The following is a 16,513-nucleotide window of genomic DNA, read 5'->3' as shown; positions in this document are numbered from 1 at the left end:
TATTAAATAAACAAATACGTCATGTACTTTAACTGTGCAATTATTTATTGTCATACTGTTTTAACATTTAAAAAAAATAGAAAGAATAATGAAAATAGAAAGAAAAATGCTTAAATAACAAACCAAACCCTTGAATGATAAACAGTTTAAGTTTAAGGTTTTCTGAGGGAACACGTGTCTTGTCTGTGGGTGTGTGTGTGTACGCGCGCGCAGTATCAGGTCAGAGCAGTAGGTTAATCATTCTTCAACCGACAGGTACAGGTTCAGAAGCCCCCCTGCAAGGGAAGAAACAAAAGCTTTAGTAGTGTAACCCAAGGAATATGAACTACAGCCAATTTGCAATTTAATAGGATTTCTACATCTGAATAAGGTCGAGAGCCCATGTCAAGCATAAGTGAAATTTATCAGTTTACCATTCACTCAGAACCTGTGTACAGTCTGACGGTCGCATCGTCCAACTTTTGTCCAGCTGAAGATGAGAAATATGAAGAGAAGCAAAATAATCAATATTATACAGACCATTACAGTATACTCAAAGGGCATGGTCAAACAAACAATGGTGGTTACAAATAAAATATTTGAGTACACTAACCTGATTCTGACATTTCCACATGTTCCTTTGAGTTCCTCTGCCTCTTCCCTTCATAAGGATGTGGGTTGCTGTATGTTGTCAGAGTCTCCTTTGTAGTGGCGATTCTCCAGTAACACTCCATTTTCTCATTTACAGACAGCTCGTCACACTCAATTTTCACCATATATTGAGGAATCAGGGTGTCTGTATTTACATCCATTTTCCTAACCGTCACTCTCAGTGGTTTATTAACCAGAAGCTCATATAATTCATCTGCAGCTTTGTCATCCCAGCTGCCCTGTGATTTCTCATATCCCTCCAGAGAACAGAGAAAGGCCTGCGGGGCGCTTTCCATGAGGCAGAGTGGTGCTGACCTCACAGATTTCACCTCCACTTCAGATTCGTTTCCGTAATCGACAAAAAGAACGGTGAACATGTCACCAGTTTTACGAATGACTTGAGCCCGATACCACTGCTTGTCTTCTGCAAAGAGTGCCAGACAGGGACTTCCTGGACTCAGGGCATGCACAATGAACACACCCTCTTGTGCAGATTTTCCAACTTCCTGAGCCAGTTTAGAAATGTTGTCCAGTTCATCAGAATTTGCATACTGACACCAGAAGAAGTGGGGTCCAACTATACAGGATGCATACACTTCCTCGGTCTGTCCCACATAAATATTTTGTTTCTTGTATTGGAGAGGACTGCTTTGCCCTGGGCAGGACGGTTGTGTATTATTCAACTCTATACTCTGACATTGTTGAACCAAGGCCTCCGACAACAAAAGGCCATGGTCTTCTAGACTAACCTCCCAAATGGATCCTATTTCTTTAATGAATGTGCACGCAAATGTCTTCTCAGCTTTCTCTGTCGTTTGTTTGAACATGGATACAGTGTGATGATCCCATTTTCCCTGTTTGCCAACTTCTTCAAGCACACAGGGAATACTGAATCTGGGAAATTCTGCAAACCGCCTGTCAAGTTGACGGACTCGGAGACATGAAATGGTTGCGTCATTACCGAAGTCTATGAATTCAACATGAACAGTTCCATCCTCATCATGTTTCCCCCTGACAGCTGCACGATACCAGGAGCTGTCCTCAGGATACTCTGCATTCACCAGGTCATCAAGCTGCAGTTCCTTCAGGTCAACTGGCACTTCACAAAATGACTGCGATCCATTTAGTTTGTCCACTAGAGAGTATATGTCATCTTCCTCTTTTTTTAACTGTACAAAGAAACTGGAGGGGTTTTTGACATGTGAAACATACACTTCTGTGACTAACCCTTGTATCAAAGATCTTGGGGGAAGATCTGTGATTCTGGATATACCACTGGTCTGTTTTTCATGTTCAGCCACAGAACTTGCAGGTTTACTCTGTGAAACTGGGCTTTGAGATGTTGGCTGTCCAACCATTCCTTGTTCACCACTGGCACCGTGGACTGAAGCATTTTCCTGTTTTTTCCTTTCAAAACAGCTGTGTACTGATGGCTCTGTTTCTTGTGTTTGAAAATCCTCTCTTGACGTAGTATCATCAGCACCCCTTGAAGTTGTTTGTTTGGAACATTGAGAAGAATGTTGTGTTGGGTCTGGAATGGGGATCCATTTTACTAAACTTGGCTGTTTTATTAGTCTCTCTTCTTCCAACATATCTCTGACTTTCACGTTTATGTTGGTTGTCCCATCATGGAGTTCAACTATCAGCTTTCCACTTGGGACTTTTGCCACCACTGAAATGGTAAAATAATGGCCTGTGGCATGATTTTCGAACCAGCTGTTGACCTTGGGGGAAACCTCTGCTGGGACATTGAACAGTCCAAATGGAATGGCCTGCACAGGAACTGACCTGACAGTGCTTGCTTCTACAGGAAAGGGAAGAATATCAGATTCATTCACTGTCAGCGTCTCGCCATAATCCACAAAAAGCACCTGGAGGTTTGGTTGTTCTGCTTTGATTTGCCCCCTGTACCACTGGTTGTCTGTGTATTTTGCAAAGCAAACAGTGTTCTGTACCAAAGGGCAGACTGAGCCCTGTGTTAGCTGCTGGCTAAACAGTTGAACATGCTTGCTCAGTTCTTCAAGCAAATGAGAATTCCTCTCAAGCTGGCCATAGAAGTGAGAAACGCCACCTGAGTAGGTTATCAACACCCTCTCTTTTCCCCCCACTTCAATGTTGTGTGTTGAGTAATTGTATGCATCAGGGATGACTGTGGTGAGAGAAGGGTCTTTGAAAGGAGCTGTGTCATCCATGCCTTTCTGGGTCAGTAGCTTGTAGGCACTCTGGAATGGTGTTTCAATATCAACCACATTAAGAACGGTTCCTTGGGAGTCATGCGTAACTGCATTTATAGTGCATTTCAAGTCTACGTTAGAAGATGCGGCCAAATCTATAAAACGATGGAACTCGGCTGTGGCAATATCACTCCAAGCGGCTGGAGCAGGACTGACAGAATTATGTAGGCAACACTGAAAGGCCTGGGCTTTTAGCACTAAAAACGCTGGATGCATCTGTCTCAAATCTGCCAGGGGGACCTTTCTGGTGTGACCGTAATCTATGAACTGCACATCTACAAGTGGGGAGTGATGATTAGCAACTATCCATGCTCTGTACCACATACCATTATCTGGATGAAGAGCAACACACAAGCGTTCAACTGGCTGTTGGGGCAGGACTGAGTCATAGTAACACTGCATATCTTGCATTAGAAGTATAAGATTATTGCTATTCTCTGCTAATTGGCACCAGAATTTTCCTGCACTCTCAATGTATGACACTTTAACCTCCACGGAAGTTCCTTTTGGGAAGAGATGCTCATTGAGGGCATTTTCCTTGACAGGGGAAGAGCATGGAGGGATAAGAATGCCGTCTTGTGTCTCTGGACGAGAACATTCTTTTGTGACTTGTGTTGTTGAGCCTGATGGTATCTTGACAGGGCTTGAATCCTCTTTCGTGAAATTCAGTGGTAGGCCCTCAGAGCATAGAAATTTCTTGATATTTCCTTGCAGTGAGTCAATGTCCAAGTCAAACGGGTTACGAAAATCCATAAGAGTTTTGTCATATATGGTAAATGGTGTGTCATTTTGGAGACTGGAATCCTTATGGCTCTCTGAAATCCTTTCTTTGTAAAGGCAGTTGAGGCTTACAATGTCATCATCTCCATAAACTGTCACGCGGTAGACACCCTCCACCAAATCATAGGATTCAAACCTGGCAAGGACGGTCCGATGCAAGAGCACAGATTTCAGATACTCAACTTGGTCCAGCGCCACCCCTGTGCCTTTTTCCTCCATGCCATGGAGGGAGCAAAGATAGGTTACGACTGGCATTCTGAGGAACTTGTCATCCAGTGGTCTGATGTCACGCACTTGAACAAATTCTGTCCTTCCGTAATCCACATGCATTACTTCTACAACACAATCAGACAGGTCCTGCTGTAGAACAGAGCGATACCATTTGCCATCACTCCCTTTGACGGCACATGGAGAACCTGAGACTTGTGGTCGTCCTTTAGAAAAAGCTGATCTGCCCTCATAATACTCTTGAATCTGCTCAGATAACTTTTTCAGTTCTTGTGAAAATATGGAGAGTCTACAGAAAATATGCAGTGCATTTATTACCTCTGTAACCTCCACTGTTTCAAGTATGTCCATCAGTAGCTCCGGGTACAAATACTGTTGAGACTTTTTAAGTTCACATCCAGCATCACTCTGTTTGATAGATTTAGAATGGATTATCTCTGATGTGGAGTCACCCTCTCCCACTGGCAAGTGCAGATATGACAGAACAAGGACTCTGAACTGATCAGTGGGGATCCTCCTTGCAAAACCAACCTCATACATGTATTTGGAAACAGCTGGAATGTCAAGGAGTATTGTTCTAATTGGCATCAGCACATCCTGCACTAGTCCATTGAGAGTTTTACCATACAGAGATTTAAGGAACTCTGTGGCTCTGGGAGACCATTTGTTTTCATAAGAAAGAGGGGACACATTTGCCAGAACACAGAATTCCACTTCAGGAGGAAGGAGGAAAGAGTTCTTCTGGCCCCAAGCTAAGGTGCTATTTGTAGCAATGTGTGATGTCCCCTCATCAATGAAAAAAACATTATAATTTCCACCATGTCTTGATGTGATCCTAGCTCTGTGCCAAGTATCATTCAGGTGAGCTAGACACAAGTCTCCAGAATTTCCATCCGATTCACAAAATTTCACTTTGGGAATCTGTATTTCCCTTTTCATCTGCCGATAAGCATGTCTCCGCTCATGATCAATGTCACCCCATAATTCTACAAGAGCACAGTCTGGATTTAGGTTTACCCTTGTGACGTGAACAGTTACTTCCGATCCAGGTGTTGGCAAGCCTGGAATTGAGCACATTTTCTGGACCAGTTCAACACTTCCCCTAGAAAAGGAACACCACAGGTTAGACAAGCAAGTTATGTAAAACAAGTTGTAGAACAAATGTGGCTACTTGTTTGTTGTTGAAGCAACTCCAGTAAAGCCTTTTCCTGAACAATATTTGTGGCCACATTTTCACATCAGTCCTGCGCAAGCAAATGTAGCAATGAGACGTTACACTAGATTATACATTGTGTGGTTACACTAGATTATACATTGTTTTGGTATAGGGAGCCAAAGCGTAAAACTACGCCTTCTACTGTTTGGGTTCGCACCCGCCCTCTTTTGCATGGGAGAAAATGTTGAAATAATTATGAATCGGTATCAACACATACCATTTGGATAGATATACTATAATAAAATATTTAGATATAATATAATAAAATAACTATCAACTTCCATCGCAATAGCGTTTGGTTTCTCAAAGGTACTTTTTATTTATTTTACGTTTTTGTTATTTTATGTATCCAGGTAGGCCTTGTCTGCAGGGTTTTGAGCACTTCACTGGAGAGTGCAGCTGAGCCGAGCGCTATGTTGGTGTGCTTCTTAAACATGTGTCAATTGCTCTTGAATTAGAACACATTACTAGATTATGTAGGCCAAGAGGAATACAGTGATGTCCACCTCCTGAAATTCGGTCGAATTTACTGACCGCTAGATCAGTACAACAGTTCTGATCGCTAACTCCGTTCATAAGTGAAATGAACTAAAACACTGTGAAAGCTAGTGGACATTTTCTGTTTAGCAAGTCCCGTCTGAATGAGCTTGGTTTAACTAACGATAGCAAGCTACAATGGTGGTGGACAATAGAACGCGACAATTATATTAGGCCTACCACTAGAGGGCGCTTCATCACAGCCCAAGTGGGTCAGGTCAAGAGACGACCTCGGCCGTACTTATACTAATTTTAATTAAATTAAAAAACCTATTCCAAAACTTTAGGTTACTTGCATAACCCTGGTTCTCTGATAACATGAGTGAAATGTTTCACCTATGGGATGCGCTCGAGCGACCCTACGATGGAAGCTTTTATACGTCTGTCCTGTTAGGACAGACTGGCGACGCGTGACTGGAGGTCCCGCCTCCGAGGATATATGTAGGCTATCTGGTGTAACCGCGCCAACGTCATTCTCGATCAAACTGTCTGAACCCGTGCATAATGTATGCAATTCGGGTAAATTCGTGAAACATTTCACTCATGTTATCAGAGAACCGGGGTTACGCAAGTAACCTAAAGTTCTCTTTCAAACATTCGTTCATGTTTCACCTATGGGTTGGATATAGACCACTCCTGTATTGCAGAGAAGTTAAAAACCGAGTTTGGAGAGTGGGGAGAGTGGCTGGGGACCAACAGCTGCCCACCTAAGAGCCGACACCTAACACCGCATGAACCACAGATGACACTGGTTACATCCAGTCGGTAAAATCTGGCAAACGTGTGGGGAGTAGACCAACTCTCCGCTGCGCAGATTTCTTCTGACAAACCCTTGAACAGTGCCCAAGAGGCAGCCATTCCCCAAGTAGAATGCGCCCTGAGGCCAGCCGGGGGATGCATGCCTTTACACCCATAAACCATAGAAATGGCATCCACAATCTAGTGCGATAGCCTCTGGCTAAACATAGGCTTCCCCCCCGAGGAGGAGTCCACGAGACAAAGAGCTGGGAGCTCTGTCTAATTGCACTGGTCCTATCCACGTACGTGCGTAATGCTCGTACATAGGCAATTGAGCCTCCAGTCCTCAAGCGAGGAGAAAGGAGGGGGGTGGAAAGCTTGTAGCTCCACAGTCATACTGTTAGGAGCGGACATGACTTTGGGCATGAACGCAGGATTAAGACGCAGGTTAACCCTTGATAACCCAGCACCAATATCCATGCACATCGGGCTGACAGATGCGTGCAGCTCACTCATGCATTTAGCTGAGGACAGAGCTAACGGCAGCACTGTTTTAAGAGATAAAACCTTCATGTCAACACTCTCCAGCGGCTCGAAGGACTGAGCGGAGAGCGCATCCAACACATTGGAGAGGTCCCAGGATGGAGTCACGGGCTTCGATACAGGACACGAGTGAAACGGGCCCCGCATGAACCAGCGCACAATGTCGAGCGCCACCCCCCAGGGTGGAGGAACCAAAGCCTGTGTGATGGGCAGAGATGGCCGCCAAGTATACCTCAACGGTACTGGCGGACAGGCCCCTGTCCAATAGTGATTGTAAGAAGCACAAAACCTTTGTAGCAGGGCACTGAAAAGAAATTATGCCCTGTTCAGCGCACCATCTCTCAAACACACGCCATTTAATGGAGTATTGTGCATTGAGCATGGTATCGATCACACTTGGCGTGAGTTCACTCATGTCCACATTCAGTGTCCGACAGGTAAGGCCCACAGGGCCGAACGGGTCAGTCAGGGGGAGGTTATCCACCTGCGCGCTGGTAACCAAAGGTCCCCGTGCAGGAGAATGGATGGTCGGTCCGCACCGGCAATCTCGCAGTCCGTTTACTGTATGAGTGATCCATGCTCGCATTTATCCCCGGACAGGCTAGGCCCACAGGCGGTCCGGATGAGGTTGAAAAACCTGCCCGTGCGCTTGAGACAAGATCTCTGCGCAATGGGAGTGGCCAAGGCGGCCCTGAGAGAAACTGACTGATTTCCGCCGGCCACGGACTGCCCGACCAGCGTGGCGCAATCAGAATCAGCGACGAGCCCTGCTCCCGAACTGTGGTCAGAACCTGAGAGTTCAGGGCAACCGGGGGAAAAGCGTATAATAGCATGTTCGGCCACAGGTGAGCCAGTGCGTCTATTTCGAGGGGTGCATCGTTGTTAAGAGAGAAGAACAGGGAACAGAGCGCGTTTGCGCTTGACGCAAAGAGATCCACGGCTGTTCTGCTGAACCTCTCCCACAGCTGGCAGGCCACCTGTGAGTGGAGAGCCCATTCCCCATACTGGGGATGTCCCCTGGACAGCAGGTCTGGTCCCCATTTCAGCTCCTCTGAGACATGGACTGCGTGCAGAGAGGCTAGATGATGGCTGCACCGTATCAGAAGCTTGTGTGCCAGAGAGCTGCCCTGACGATTGATGTATGCCACTGTGGTCATGTTGTCCATTCTGACTAGAACATGATGACCGTGTAACCAGGGGAGGAAATGCTGCGAGCAGCTCGAGGTAGTTGATGTGGGCTAGGCGAAGTTGTGAGGACCACTGCCCGTTCACCGCTCTGCCCTCAATAACTGCGCCCCATCCCCATAGAGATGCGTCTGTTGAGACCACCATTCTGGTCAAAATCGCTCCCCGCGGAGAGCCCAGATCGAATAGATTGGGGTTCCTCCATGGGGTTAGGACCGAGACGCATGTCTGAGACACTCTCACTAAGCAAGGCAGGTGACGACGAGGGCAGAGGCGCCACCCTCTTGACCCAACGCTGAAAATCTCTCATGAGTAGACCCAGCGGAACCACTGAGATGGTAGATGCCATGATGCCTAGGAGACGTACACACACCCTGAACTGGACCCAGGCTCCTAAACGGTACGAGTAACTCATAACGTACAGTAATAGAATTGAGCCTGATCCCCAGGTATTCTATTGACTGAGACCGCACCAGAGAACTCTTGGCCAGGTTTATCCTGAATCCGAGCACAGTCAGGTGCGTGCAGAGTGTGTCCGTGTCGGAGCACAGAGCAGGTAGTCGTCGATGTATGCCAGGATTCTGATCCCTCTCAGCCTCAGCGGCTGGAGGGCTGCTTCCACACATTTCGTGAAAACCCGAGGGGCAAGGCTGAGACCGAACGGGACAGTAAGGTACCCGTAGGCTACGCCCCGATAAGGGAATCTGAGAAAATGTCTGTGCGCAGTAATTATGCTTATATGGAAATATGCATGCTGCAGGTCTATTTAAGTGAACCAGTCGTTGGGGTGAACTGAATGCAGCAGAACTCTGTTCGTGAGCATTCTGAACTTGTAACTTCGCAGATGACTATTCAAGACTCTCAGGTCTAGAATGGGTCGTAGCCCCCCCCCCCTTTTTGGCACGAGAAAATATCGGCTATAGAAGCCGCTCTGGCTGTCTGCCTCTGGGACTATTCGTATGGCCCCTTTTCTCCTGAGACGAGATTTCGTCCTCCAGTACTGATGCCGACTCTCCCGTGGTCACTGAAACCAGCACCCCGTTGAATGGAGGTAGTTTTGTAGCCACACAAGACTGTGGCTAGAACCCATGGGTGGACTGCACATGCACGCCAGAGCGGACCTCGAGGGATCTCCCCAGGCGAGGAGGCCGTCAGAGGGGCAATGCCGTACTCTGCTGGCGGAATGGGGAGTTTCATTGTTTTGGGGTTTTTCCCTTTTTCATGTTCTGCACCCTTGGCCACGAGCGGCCTGGTTGCGCATGGTTCTGGTTTTAATGCATGTTTGAACATGTGAATGTGAACATGTGCTTGATGAGGGAACAACAGGGGAAGAAGCTGTGGAGAAGAACACTCCACGCCTGTCCTCATCAGTTTCGGAGCTGAGGGGCCCAGTTCGGGGGAACCCAGAACGCTGGAAATGGGTTACCCCGCAGCAGAATGTCAAAAGCCCTGCTCTCGCTTGTCTGCCCTTCGCTGGTCAGTTAGGCGGAGGACCCCCTTTCCCTTCTGCTTCTGCCAAGGTTTCCCCCTTGAGGCAGAGGGATGCGGCAAGCGGGAGTAGGCCGGATCGGCAGACTGGGCCCGGGGGGGTCTGGATAGCTTGTGGATGGCCTGAACAGGCACCTTCGGCGGGGCGGGCTTCATCTCACAGGGGATAGCGGACTGGAGGGCCTCCCCCTCCTTCTGCCTCTCCTCTGCCATGGCCCGCCTGTCCGTCAGGGCCAGCCTGAACAGGAGGTTTGGGTGCACCTCTGCATCCGCCAGCTGGGACTTGATCTTCTCTGGGAGGGAGGTCAAGTCCAGCCAGGCCCTCCTCTCACTGGCCACCACCTGGACCATGATCCTCCTGGTGGCCTGTGTCGCCCCATCCAGCGCGCTCAGGGAGTAATCCTGTAGAGTGAAGATCTCTGACAGGAGAGACAACGGTGACTGGCCTCCAGGTTGGTTAGGAGTTCCGCCTGGTAGGCAGCCAGGAGGACTGTGGCGTTCAGGGCCTGTGCCACCTGGCCACAGGATTGGTAAGTCCGATGCTTGGCCCCCGATGTCGCATCCATCGCCGCAGGGAGGCGTGTCCCGCGGGACAGGTGGTGGGCCACCTCAGGCTCCACCGCCGGGAGCTCCGCAAGCCTGCGGGAGGCCCTCTTGCAGAGCTCCATGAATGAGAGTTCTGGCTCCCCAGGCTCGCTCACTGTGCTCTTGCGCCCAGATTGGACCTGGGGCAGGGGGGGAAGTTGGTCTCCCCGAGTTCCCCCATCTCATTCTCCAACGCGACCAGCCCTTCGACGGGGTCGTAGGGGGCAGTGAGGCTCCTCTTAATGACCTGTGGAGCAAGACCTGCGCAGGACACGCAGCTGCTGCTGTCCTCCCAGCCAACTCTGCAGAGTAGGCTATGGGGGTACCTTCGTTGAGATAACAACGCTAGCCAAGCAAATTCAGCTGCCCTGAAGGCGAGTCTGATACCAACATGACAAACTGCAGCACTCGTGATAAAACTGTGCCGGTTTCATTGGTGGGACCCCAGTGAGGTTAATGCCGAGTGACAGTTGGATGCTAGCGATAGCATCTGTGGGACCCCTGTGAGGTAAAATCCCGTGTCCGAACGGTTGGGCTCTTTGCAACTGTCTGGTACTAGGTTAGCTTATTGGCTAAACCAGCGACCGCCGAGAAATCCCGGACAGTCCAGTGCTAAACAGCTAATGGCCAAACAGCTAATGGCCAAATAGCAACAGTTGCAGAGCCCCGGAAAGGTAAGCTCTCTATAGCACCTACCGGGGAACTCCTAACAGGTAAGTTGTGTGTGACAGTAGTGCTTGTAACTGTTCGGTGATAGATTAGCTTGTTGGCTAAAATAGCGACTGTCGAGAGACCCCGGTGAAGGTAAATCTTGTGCAACAGTTCTGTGCTAGATAGCTGGTGGCTATCTGCCTGCGAGCTGTAGAGTGAACAGTACCTAGAACGCCGATCTCCAAGCGTAGGTCAGTATCAGGTATCAGGACAGATGTTGTATAAAAGCTTCCGTCGTAGGGTCGCGCGAGCGCATCCCATAGGTGAAACATGAATGAATGTTTGAAAGCGAACGTAAAGTATGATGGTACATGGCTCCATGTAACGTTATTTGGTTTGGTTCATGTGAGGTTGTGTTGGCGATGTCCCAGCACACCCCTTTTTCTCTTGTTCCCGCCTGCCCAACTAAGGCCTACAGTTCTGCTGCTCCACTCTTAATAAACATGTTAATGATAACTTGTGTATTGTATGAACACACCATTGTATTTAGCTTGCTACATGTAGCCAAGTTGTGTAGTTTATTTGTACCGTGTTTTAGCTAGAATATTCCCTGTGCTTGTGACGTTAGGTGTTGCTCATCGAGGGAGAGCTGAATGTGTGTGCGAGATGAGCCATTTGTAGCTAACTGGTGTGTGTGCGTCTGCACAGGTAAATCAAAATAGACCGTGTCAGTGACCCCCGTTTGTTTGCGGGGGAGTTCCACCACATTAATGTAGCATTGCATTGTTAATTCCCATAGACATGAAAAAATAAATCCTTATATTTCAAGAATTGAGTCATGAACCCAGCTAATTATTCATCAGTAATCATTGTGACCTTTAAACGTGTAATATTCATGTTTTAGTTTGTGTTGTGTGTGTATGTTGTGTTTATATTGCATGTAATGTTTGCTAGCTAATGCGTTTAGCCGTCAGAAACATGCAGACGTGTCAGAAGCATGGTGGTGCCATGCTTTGTTCCTGACTGCATTCACCCCTTGGATGACCGTCATTGCCAACGGTTCTACCCATTCCCCAAGAAGGCGTCGGCGAGGAAGCGGTGGATCACAATGATAAGGCATTACTCATTTTAATAATATCAATTTGTGATGCAGGTACATTCACATACCTAATATTAAAGCAATACATTGCGATATGTGGACCTTTACAAACATGTCTGGTGCTAATTCTCCAATTAGATTTACTAAAAGTAAGCTGAATCGTCCAAACAGTCTACTCAGAGATAATACATTGACATTTATTACATTTTAAAACTTGCGCCCCCGGGACGCAGCATTCAGTCGAAGTGCGCATGCGCAACATTGTGCTTAAACAACACAGTAGTAGCTAACTATTCCGGCGTCTATGGATATCATGCGTTTTTTAGCTCAATGATATCATGGCGGAGGTGAGAAAACCGAAGCAAAACATCACAGAGGAAGCCAAAAAAAGAAAAAGACAATCTGATAACGTTAAGACAGTACGACAGTGCACTTACTCGCAGAGCCTGTGGGGGCGCAGTTCCCTGTGAATTTATTATTTTAGAATTTCAGTGTACTGGCTAGTACACTGGCGGTCAATCTTGTGGTGGAAAAGGAAGTGACACGTCACAATATCAGGAAGACAACAAACACTTAGGCCCGCGAAATGAAATCTACATGCACCTATTCTACTCACTATTTACCTGTTATATTAATACATCCATAGTCTTGCATAGCCAGACCTATCTCCAACCTTCGTTTACGCTGTGCCAGTGCTGGAGACAGGTCTGGCTGGACATATTACCATTCTGCAATAGGGGGGAAAATACCAAGCCCCCAGTATTCAAAATCTAAAGTGAAGCCCTATTGAACTGCGCCATCTTGGCTAAATTTGTAGTCATTTGGCTATTTCCAGTGACTTTTGTACTTGCGCAGTTGTGCTTTTCTGTCCTACGCGCGTCCACGAACAAGTTCTGTGAAATGCAATGAAAGGAAAACCGGCTTGCATATTTACCTGTTTTTGTCAAATATATCCAATGGAGACATTATTTTTTATCCAGGCATCTTAGTTTTAACAGGTTAATTATAGCTGAACATGTTTTGTTTGCTAGTAGAAGGTATTCATTCCATCCGCGATAACAGGTTAAGAGGTTAAGCTATAATTAACCTCTTAAAACTAAGATGCCTGGATAAACAATAATGTCTCCAATGGATATATTTGACAAAAACAGGTTAATATGCAAGCCGGTTTTCATTGCTAAATCAAAGTGGAGAGAGCCGGGAACGTGCGTCTACATTTCGTGAACTTGTTCGTGGACGTGCATAGGATAGAAAAGCACAACTGCGCAAGTACAAAAGTCACCGGAAAGCCAGAAAAGCACAACTGCGCAAGTACAAAAGTCACCGGAAATAGTCAAATGACTACAAATTTGCCAAGATGGCGCGGTTCAATAGGGCTTCATTTGTGATAGCGCTCAGTGAATGGAATGGCTGTATCCTACCTCCATAGTATCCAGTTCTATTAATACCAAGCCCCCAGGATTCGAAATCTAAAGTGAAGGCCTATTGAACCGCGCCATCTTGGCTAGATTTGTAGTCATTTGGCTATTTCCGGTGACTTTTGTACTTGCGCAGTTGAGCTTTTCTGTCCGACGCGCGTCCACGAAAAAGTTCACCTTTATGTGAAATGTAGACGCACGTTCCCGGCTCTCTCGGCTCTCCCCGCTTTGATTTAGCAATGAAAACCGGCTTGCATATTAAACTGTTTTTGTCAAATATATCCATTGGAGAAATTATTTTTTCATCAAGGCATCTTAGTTTTAACAGGTTAAATATAACTGAACATGTTTTGTTTGATAGTAGATAGTATTCATTCCGTTCGCGATAACGTTATTGCAGCCAGGCTAAATTCCTCCAGGGAGCCAGTGACCGGCGAGTTGAAGAGCTTCACTCCCCGCCAGCAGGAGCTTTGGCCGCTGCTACCGCATCTCGGATAACCCGCTGAGTTCGTGGCTGCTATTTCACATTCGCCCTTGATCAATCCCAATACCGATCCATGGTAATAATGAATCAATCGTTCAGATCGGCAGTGCTGCATGCATGTTACAACATCATTGTTAGCTTTATTAACATAACCATAGCCTACATTTATCTCTCTAACGTTAGGCTATCCATCTTACACCAGTCGGCCATTCGATAGCTAGAAGCGGTCAACGCCAACGTTGACTGAAAACACCCAAACTCAGTGTATCGTTTCATCTTTATGCCTACACATCAACTCCTTTCCATTGTATGTGAATAAATTACTGTTATTCTAAAAATATCCCATTTCTGTCCATTCCTGGAAAAGGCTAATAATTGCTGTCAAATGATCACTCCAGTTTATCACCGTATCCCACTACCATTTCAACTATGCACAAGAGGTTGTCTTGTGGTCATTTTCATTAAAAAATGATTAGCCTGATCAGTTTGTTGTATGTATTAAGCCCTTTTTGAGCAGTGTGCTTTGACTACTCTCCTTTTTTGTGGTCATTTTCATTAACACATTTGATTAAACATCCGCACTGGCCTATGAACGGCTAAAGATTCCCCAGGCAGAGCTGCTTGATGCTGCTAGGGAAAGGGATGTCTGGGGCTCCCTGCTGGAACTGCTGCCTCCGCGACCCGACCCCGGATAAGCGGATGACGATGGATGGTATTAAAAGACTTTAGCCGGGACCCCGTTGATGTTAGAATTAATAGGCTACCTTTATTTGTGGTACTTGAACTTGTGTCTGCGTTTCTGGCTTGCCATCATGGATGTATTGTTCATAGGCTATGTTTATCGGATGAGATGCAGTTGTCCGGGCAGGTCAGCTAATGTGATTTACGAATGGAAATACATGCTTGGGAATATTTAGACATTTCAAACTTCCTCTGTTAAGGTGGTGCTGGGGACAGCGCAGACAGCCTGCATGGCAGTAAATTATCAAAAATTAGGCAAAATCTATCTGAAAATAACCTCAGATTGAAACATATTTTGTGGTGAATAAGGCGATATAGGCTTAATGTGTATTTATACGGAGATAAGATTCGATTGATCAAGGGCGAATGTGAAATAGCAGCCACGAACTCAGCGGGTTATCCGAGATGCGGTAGCAGCGGCCAAAGCTCCTGCTGGCGGGGAGTGAAGCTCTTCAACTCGCCGGTCACTGGCTCCCTGGAGGAATTTAGCCTGGCTGCAATAACGTTATCGCGAACGGAATGAATACTATCTACTATCAATCAAAACATGTTCAGTTATATTTAACCTGTTAAAACTAAGATGCCTGGATGAAAAAATAATTTCTCCAATGGATATATTTGACAAAAACAGGTTAATATGCAAGCCGGTTTTCATTGCTAAATCAAAGCGGGGAGAGCCGAGAGAGCCGGGAACGTGCGTCTACATTTCACATAAAGGTGAACTTTTTCGTGGACGCGCGTCGGACAGAAAAGCTCAACTGCGCAAGTACAAAAGTCACCGGAAGGCCAGAAAAGCACAACTGCGCAAGTACAAAAGTCACCGGAAATAGTCAAATGACTACAAATTTGCCAAGATGGCGCGGTTCAATAGGGCTTCATTGTTGATAGCAGTCAGTGAATGGAGTGGCTGTATCCAGTTCTATTAATACATCCATGATTAATACGTACATGGAAAATACGCAGTATTTCTTTAAACAGATCACAGTCCCCCCCCCCACCCCATCATTACAGCGAGCGAGTGGGGGATTGTGGGAAGTGTGGTTCTTAAAACGCAGTGCCGATTTTATCCCGACCAGAGGGGCTACCAAAGTGCCAAGTTCTCATGTAGCTTTAAGATATTACGTGAGTTGCCAGAGCTGCATAGGATTAGCTAACATTAGCTAGAACCCTTAACGTTCTTAGATAAAGAATTAATGAAAAACGTCAGTCACTCAGTATCCTGCGCCCAACAGTCGACAGTGTACACATTGCCATGGTAACAACACTGCTTGAGGATTGTGGGTAGTGTAGTATTTCTCAATGCTAACGCGAATGAAACGTGATTTTCTTAAAACACGGTTGGTATCATATGGACTTTTGGCTTCTATCATAAGGACTTCTGGTCGTCACGATTCGTCTGATGAATTATTAGCTGGGTTCATGACTGAATTCTCGAAATATAAGGATTTTTTTAAAAAGCCTATGGGGAATTAACATGCGATGCTATAGTCGTGTCAGGGTTGACCACGGAAACTATTCCAGTTGTTTATAGGCAAATATATTTACGCCTGTGTAGTCTAATCATTTGTCAGCACGTTTCCTTTTCACACACGGGCCTGCAAGGTGCATGTAGGTGAGGCCTACGTTTATAACGTCAGCAGAATTCTACAGCCTACTTACCAAATATGTTTCCTTATCTATCTACTTGATCATTCAGAAGGAACATGCAGCTCTTCCAGACCGCCAACGACGAAGACCGTTGATTAATTAAATTAATTAAGATCAGGTGCAGCGAGGCGCGCGCATGCCATGTAGGGAATTATGGGAGAAATTTGGAATCCCTATGCATACCTCTCCGAGAGCCTGGTTTCCGGTCTAGAGCCCGCTGGTATCCTGTCACACAAATGCCGAATCGAGCAGCCTCGCCAGCATGACATACCATACGAAGTAGCCTATTCGAACTTTTGCCCAGGACCG

The 16,513-nt window shown here is 46.5% G+C and overlaps 1 protein-coding gene across 2 annotated transcripts; it reads right to left on the bottom strand.

Moving 5' to 3' along the window:
* Nucleotides 1–33: 33 nt before the first annotated feature.
* On the bottom strand, nucleotides 34–16,513 carry tdrd6b (tudor domain containing 6b). 2 transcript variants are annotated; one of them, XM_084437732.1, is made up of 4 exons: nucleotides 16,388–16,513; nucleotides 593–4,974; nucleotides 414–469; nucleotides 34–275 (listed from the first exon to the last, which is right to left on the bottom strand). In XM_084437732.1, the coding sequence occupies exons 1-3, from the start codon at nucleotides 16,471–16,473 to the stop codon at nucleotides 417–419; spliced, it is 4,521 nt and encodes a 1,506-aa protein (XP_084293858.1). In that variant the 5' UTR covers nucleotides 16,474–16,513; the 3' UTR covers nucleotides 34–275; nucleotides 414–416. The 2 variants fall into 2 exon arrangements, with proteins under 2 accessions (XP_084293858.1, XP_084293859.1); XM_084437733.1 differs by lacking the exon at nucleotides 16,388–16,513 and adding an exon at nucleotides 16,217–16,346.

The sequence above is a fragment of the Borostomias antarcticus genome (genome assembly GCF_949987555.1).
Source record: "Borostomias antarcticus genome assembly, chromosome: 5".
Lineage (NCBI taxonomy): Eukaryota > Metazoa > Chordata > Actinopteri > Stomiiformes > Stomiidae > Borostomias > Borostomias antarcticus.
Note: the sequence above shows the minus strand (reverse complement) of the source record. Positions and strands in the feature narration are given on the sequence as shown.